General features: G+C 38.3%; 1 protein-coding gene across 1 annotated transcript; it reads right to left on the bottom strand.

The window, feature by feature from the left end:
- Nucleotides 1–6,437: 6,437 nt before the first annotated feature.
- Nucleotides 6,438–7,051, bottom strand: LOC149150270 (cysteine proteinase inhibitor A-like). The gene is made up of 2 exons (XM_089440081.1): nucleotides 6,843–7,051; nucleotides 6,438–6,750 (listed from the first exon to the last, which is right to left on the bottom strand). Exons 1-2 carry the CDS (start codon nucleotides 7,026–7,028, stop codon nucleotides 6,562–6,564), a joined length of 375 nt encoding a protein of 124 aa, XP_089296207.1. The 5' UTR covers nucleotides 7,029–7,051; the 3' UTR covers nucleotides 6,438–6,561.
- Nucleotides 7,052–7,402: the final 351 nt, after the last annotated feature.

The following is a 7,402-nucleotide window of genomic DNA, read 5'->3' as shown; positions in this document are numbered from 1 at the left end:
ATTAATACATAGTAGTTACGATGACTCTACCACTCAATATAACTTCCAATTGCAGGGAACAACACTAAGAAAAGAAAAGAAAAAAACCCTGCAACACAGAAATTGGACGAAAAATTCTATTATCTATAATAAACTCTTTGTGAGTTCATAACACAGATTATCCTTGAAATGAGAAAAAACCAATAACTTCCCTTTTTGATTCGGAAAGAGTAGGCAGGTTGCTTACTTGAATTTTGAATTTGAATGATGATATTCTCAAAATCAATGCCCAAGCCAGCACCATTGAATTATAATTGCTAATGTGACTAACTATATATATATATATATATATATATATATATATATATATATATATATATATATATATATATATATATATATATATATATATATATATTTATAGCACGATTTCCATCTCTACGACTTAATATAAGATTTGGAAATGGTGGCCATCAACTACTCCATCACCATTAGCAGGCCTGCATTTAATAATATTCAAATTAAATTTTGTGCAGGCCTAATGGAGTCATGTAGTTTAAATAAACAAGAGAGAACTCTTGTTAAATTAATTAATAGAAAATGCTGGTTGGTGGCAGAATGCAAGGTCATTTTAAGATCAGGAAGGTGACTTTCGTTGTATTGTGGATTTGTGTTGGTTTATTAATCACTTATTCTGATTCATATATGTTGATCTCATTATCTATATGATCCAAATATAAAAAGCAGAGGATTCCTGAGAATAGAGAATATATTCATTAGTTTATAATTTATGTTCTAGCATTATTTGGCTAGCTGACCAAGTCATTTGGACATGGCTTTGCCCTAGTTGCAGGTATTCTTCAAAGTGATCCACTAGTGCAAGTGTTTATCATAGATCTCCACAAAAACAGTGAAGTGTTTATCATAGATCTTTATCATAGATCTCCACAAAAACAGTGAAGTGTTTATCATAGATCTTCACAAAAACTATTAACAGTTAATCCATATGGATATAATTTCGAAAACAGTTTGGGATACAAAATTCAATTCATTACGCCGTAAGGCGTTTCCCTTTGAAATGAATTGCCCCAGCCGATGCCGTGTCTTATTGTTGACCGAGTTTGGGATACAAAATTCAATTCATTACGCCGTAAGGCGTTTCCCTTTGAAATGAATTGCCCCAGCCGATGCCGTGTCTTATTGTTGACCGTAGATTTGTGGTGTTAGACAATTGAAGGAAGTTTGGTCGTTGATCCTCACACTGTCCTTTTGTCTCCCAACCCAATGGCCTCTGTGTCTTCTGAGTTATTGTTCGGGCGGTGGCAGATTAAGCATTTCTTGCTGTCGAGCCTCGCACGGACACTGGAGGCCTTTCCTACGATGGTCATGATTTTCGCCGACTATGAACCCCATTGGCATTGCAATGGAGGGAAAACCCCAGAGGATTTCCTTTCCGTGAAGCCAAGGTTCGAATCCTGCAGCCCGACGGGATCTATATGCTCCATGAACCGGGCCTCATGGGACTGGGACGGAGGCCCCGGGGTTTCGACGGTTTCGCACTTTATTTCATTTCATAAAAAATGAACACCACTCCATTCAAGTACAACCTTTGACATGTTACAAAAATTGAAAGATCCATATAACCCGCATCGATATGCTCTTAATCCGTGCTGCTATGAAGCCTTCACATGGGTCCCCTCGACCTAAAATTATTTAATGAGAAAGTTCAAAGGGGAGGTGCATTTTCGAACGGACTCGCCTTTTAACAACCTGCAGATCCTCACTTGATTGTCCGTGCTGCACTAATTTGTTTATCCTGTCGCACAAAAATTCTGTTTTCAATGACAAATTTTACAAGTAATAATAATTTTTTAAGATACAGTGAGCGCTTACAATGATTCAGTGCATGGTTTAACGACGTTTTAGGAGCTAGCCATGGGAGATTTCAGAAGACTATGCTGCTGCTGATGCCTAGAGAGGTTTGTCTATTTTGTTCATGTGTGAAGTCTCGAGGAGACTGCATTTGTAGTTGGGACACTGTTGCCTGCACCTTAAAGGCCTGCTTAGACCTTCATAAACAAAGTTACATTCAAATGAAGCATGCCAACCGAGCCAACATACTAAATAAGTAGCTTCCACTAGGTATTTAGTCATATATTCTCTGTTTGATATGTGCTTATTTATTTTTTATTTTTCAACTTGAAAGGGTGTACCTAATGTCTGTGCATATCCTTCTTACTTCCAGAACACCTAGAATAGGTTACATCATTTGCATTATCAAAAGTAGAATCACAACACACGCAAACAAATACATACGCCCACCAAGCACAAGAAAATAGTGTGATGGCAACTTTACATACGCCCACCAAGCACAAGAAAATAGTGTGATGGCTATCAACTTTTTTAAATCAAACTTGTAATAATCTCAATAATAAATCTAATGTTCTTTAGAGAAGACCTGCTACTCTAGTTTTTGTTGGGTTTCGTACAGTTTATAGTGTATCATAAGGAAATACATTTCTTGAAGGGATTGCATCAGAAGGCTCAACGGACCTTTGAGCATTTTTGTAGGGGTTTAAGTTATCCAATCATTAAAATTTTTGATAAAATTAGTCTGGACTATCCACATGCCTATTTTTTTCAATAAATTTGAAGAAGTGCATGTTTTTGCTTTAATAATATGTATACTCCTAAATTTTCTGAACTGTAGTTTTGTGGGCCAATTGTTTTCTGTATTGTACGGTATCCACATTTGAATTTAGATTCTATCTTGATAACTATCATTTCTTAGTATGTTTTTATGAATATATTGCATTGTAAGTGTTCTCTCTTCTTACATTGGACAAGAGAATACGGCTGTCTTTGACAATGTGAAGTTGTGGAAGATGCAAAACTTCCCTTGCTTTACATGAGCCAACTTGACCTTCAATAGAAATGTTGCTGAACACAATGAGAAGTTTCATGCTTCTTTAGAGAGCATCCCGAAAGGCTTGTGTAATTCCTGCTTTGTTTTGGTTGATGCCTTGCTGAGGAATCATTGAGACTCATCATGGTTTTGTGGTCCAATCAGAACCTATTCAATACTCACCTTCGTTGACTATATTAGTCGATCACAAACCTTGTCAAAACTCTCAAGCCAGTAGGGCTCCGGCACAATGTTAGTTCCTCAATATGGTGATCAAAGTCTGTCTTCAACATTACAATTGTCTTCACGCATCCTTTTTCTAAATGAATCTATATTACATGCGCTTGAAGAACTAGCTTTGAAGTCTCTATTCTCAGGCAATGTTCAGGTCTAAGTTCATGTAGGCAATTCTATGTTGAAATTATACTTGCATACCAGAATCTTATATTGGCGGAAGACCGTTACTCAAATGTCTGCCAAAAAGAGAACCCATTTTGACACATCACCTATGCAGAGGAAGAAGCTTCACAAGTGTTTGGGCTCCTTTTCTCTATCATGGCTGGGGAAGTAGCCAAGAGTAAATATCTCTACAGGCATGAAGTCCAATAAAAATAATGTATAAGACATATTTGACAACCAACAATTGCATCTAAAATGAAAAATATGTTCTCGGCCTTTCAGAAAATGTGGAGTCTAGCAGAATGTGAGGCCGTCATTATCATCGAAATTCCAACCAGATATGAATCTTTCAGTCTTATGGTATTATGGGACAATAACATCACTGATATATGAACTATATATCAAGCTTTTAATCCTAAAATATAAGTGATGGATGCTTCATTACGAAGCCTAGAAGTCTTCTTTCAAATGTAACAATTGGATGATGCACAGAAGTTGATGCTAATAGAAGTCCGTATGGAGTGACCAACCCATAACATGGTGGTGGGCTCTTGTACGAGAAGCCTTCTTTCAAATATAACAACTGAATGATGCACAGAAGTTGATGCTAAAAGAAGTCAGTATGGAGCGACCAACCCTTAACATGGTGGTGGGCTCTTGTACGAGACTTAGTCAGCTCAAATTCACCTCCTACACAAACTTTGATATGCTTCAAGCAAGAAATGCAAGATAGGTTATACCTGAAGGGGTAAGCAGAGGAAATCATGAAGCAATGGATTCATGTAAGGCAAGTACCTAGTCAAAGGCATCAAACAATATTTTTGATGGCTTCAAGTCCATGGTGACGAATTGGAAGTTCCTCGACTCACTTCTCAGAGGACTCTCAACCAAAATATCCAAAGAAAAATGGACCTGCTTAGTATAAATGCTTTGGAGAATGCTTTACAAGTAGCTTTCGAGTTTGAGGCCAAAGCTTCAGAAGAAAATGTACTAAGCCTCCACCAACTAAAGTAAGGTTCTCGAAGCCTTATCTTTTAGAACCATCTCTATTAGTAACTCAGAGCAGCCTTTAAATCAGGGAAATGATTACACAATAGATAAAATTGGCCAGCGCTTATCAAAAATTCCATCCAGCCAGATAGCCGATGCTCAATCCTACTTTATATTTTCTAAGTGCAACCAATAACTCCACGAGGATAACATGATCCCTATTTAGCAAATACACCCCCTGCCTGCTCAAATGGTTGGTACCTATAATCATAGCCCTGTATGGATAAAAATGATGACTACGAGTTACATTGGCTCTATACATTGATCGCAGTTTCTTTAGCTTTGCCAACAATCATTGTACTCTAGTATAGACTAAATGGACAATGGAATTTCCGTTATCCAGAAGATCGAATCTTACCCAAGGAATTCACAAAAGTTGTTGCCAACCCACAACTGGTTGAAAATAATCTCCATCATCATAACCAACTTTATGCCCATAATATGCACAAATGGTAACACATGATACATCTCCCAAACCAACGGAGTCCAACTAAAGTCTAATCCGAGATCCTCCATTCTCAACACTTTATACATAAAAAAACTTGTTTGTAATCGACCTCTCTTTGCACTTTTTGGGGCAATTGTTTGTAATCGGTCTCCTACAATGTATTTTAGGTATTAGAGGAGGGAAATGGTTATTTCCATTAATTGAGGAATCATTTAGGCAATTTCAGTCTTGTAGAAAAGATTTGTGTTGGTTCAACCTGGGCTCGAAACTTTTTTGTTGTCATCTAATTAATGAATGCATTAGGTTGACTATAACAAAATATCCATTTTCAGAATACACATTATCGTCCACCCTTGCTTTCAACAATGCCCATTCACATTATCGTCCACCCTTGCTTTCAACAATGCCCATTCACATGTCGCTATTCTTCCCCACTCTATGCCTTACCACTCTATGCCTTACGGCGTTTCCTTTGCAACATAAGGTGCAAATGCTAGTTATTCCTAATACATTATATATTTTGGTGAAATATTTATAGCTATATATTTTTAATAAGTTTATAAAACGAAAACATTAAAACGCTACTATACTTTGCTGCAAAGTGCGGGGTATATCCGTGGAAAAAGTACTCGCTGCAAAGCGCGGGGACCATCCGTGGAAAAAGTGCTCTAACAATTTTATTTAAGTAACCTTAGGGCAATGAAAAGATTGGATTTGATCGTGAAATTTAGATAAAATAATTGACATATTAAATATGTTTTATTTGAAAAATGGATATACATCGCTGCAGAACGTGGCGGCAAGTGGAAACACGAGTGATACTTTGAACCAATAAACAAATAGGTTCGCCATTTGATTCACGCTACGCAGCGACAAAAGCCCACGGTTTATGGAGTTGAATGTGGGCGAACATATGCAGGAACGCATCAAATACTATACACTCTCGCGGGCGTTCTGCCAGATGTACTCGCAGATTTAAGTAACACTCATATGTCCTACTGCAACTTGTATCCATAATATCATTGACCTCGGTTTCTGCGAACACATGGAGAAGGCCCAATGGTTTTGGGTTCTTTAGTTACACCTCACGCGTATTTCTATCGTTCCCTCAAATTTTCGATGGAAGTTCAAACCATTCATTACCAAACGACGACTGATTGCCCCATGGGTCGACGACTGATTGCCCCATGGGTCTGTGGATCGGTGTGCCGTCATGTTCGAATCAGGTTTTTGATGATAGAAATAAATTTAGCACCATCAAAAATTTTAGGAACATCCAAAAATTTAAAATTTAACAATTATAACTCTACAAAATTTTATGAAAATCTTATGAAATTTCTATAATTTTTTGGGTAATAAAAAAATTCAGTTAACACTCCTGCTTTTCCAAAAGAGACACTGTTTAGACTATGCTTTAATGACAATCGTGTCTTGGATCATAAAAGTGCATTTAAATGGTTGGATTATGATTTGATATCAGTATTACATAATAGATTATTATTAAGATTATTTGAATTTGACTTTTACATATTTAAGTCACCTTCCATTTTCATTTTGCTACAGTTATTTTGGTTCATCAACGTGACGAATATTTACAAAACCAGAGCCTGCTCTACATGGCAGATGCCATGACGGCCTTCAAACTCGTGGGCAGAATTAATAAACAGACATTCAGCTTATTATTACTTGAATCTACACCATCAGTACATTCTTATTGAGTGAACCTTCAAACTTCAGAGAAGAAGAAAACAAGAGATATTGTAGAGGAAAGAGAGTATCGTTAATGCTGGGTCTGCACAGGCTTGAAATCAAGAAGCTGCTTGAAGTTCTCCCATGCCTTCACCCATATTTCGGCTGCATACACCCCGGTTTTGCCGCCATCCTTGGCTTCTATTGTAAGGTAGTACCGCACGCCTGCCACTACTTGCTCCTCCGCTTTTACCACTTTACAAAACGAAAGACTCACATTCTGCACAAAGCCAACAAAACCCTCAATTAATTTTGAAGTGCATATACCTATTGGTGGGATATAAATCACACAATATACACACAGACCACCACCTGTTGCTTGTTGTATTCATCGACAGCAAAGCGTCCAAGGTCTTGAATCTCTTTATTGTGTTCCACATCCGGTATGTCGCGGATGCCCCCAACTCGAGCAGAAGCATCCGACACTATGCAGAGCCATCCCAACGATAAAATCGCGACCGCTATTATTGTGCGTGTCGTGCCCATCTTGTTCGACATTGGCAACAGCGGCTCTTGAAGTTCCTTTTAAAAGCAAACACGACCGACCATCCCAGTGCCCGCCGGCCTTTCAGGTCAAACACCGTCATCTTAATGTTACCCACACGTCTCTGACGGAGAAGCGAAGAGCCTTTTGGCACCTACTTTTTATTATGCACTCTCGTTGACGACGCGCTTAGCATAAGGAGGCCGCCGCATATCTCAAATGAAATGAAACCTTGGGCGACAGCGGCCCATATTTTTGCGCTATATTTAGCGGAGTGCCCACTACCTCTCCTCTACGCATCTCTCTTCTTTCACCGTCATTTCGGAAGCCTGCGGCTGATCCGTCCGCCGCCATTTCGATAATCTTTCTGCCAGCTGTCACTGGTACT

This window comes from Pinus tabuliformis, chromosome 9, assembly GCF_031772625.1.
Source record: "Pinus tabuliformis cultivar Carrire ecotype Pingquan chromosome 9, CPIR1, whole genome shotgun sequence".
NCBI lineage: Eukaryota > Viridiplantae > Streptophyta > Pinopsida > Pinales > Pinaceae > Pinus > Pinus tabuliformis.
The sequence above is the reverse complement of the archived record's forward strand: the minus strand, read 5'-3'. Positions and strand labels throughout refer to the sequence as shown.

Excerpts from the sequence above, each read along its gene's own strand:
- LOC149150270 (XM_089440081.1), bottom strand. The coding sequence starts at position 7,028 with ATGTCGAACAAGATGGGCACGACACGCACAATAATAGCGGTCGCGATT. Across the intron at positions 6,751-6,842 it reads ATGAATACAACAAGCAACAG|AATGTGAGTCTTTCGTTTTG; the intron begins GTGGTGGTCTGT and ends GGCTTTGTGCAG.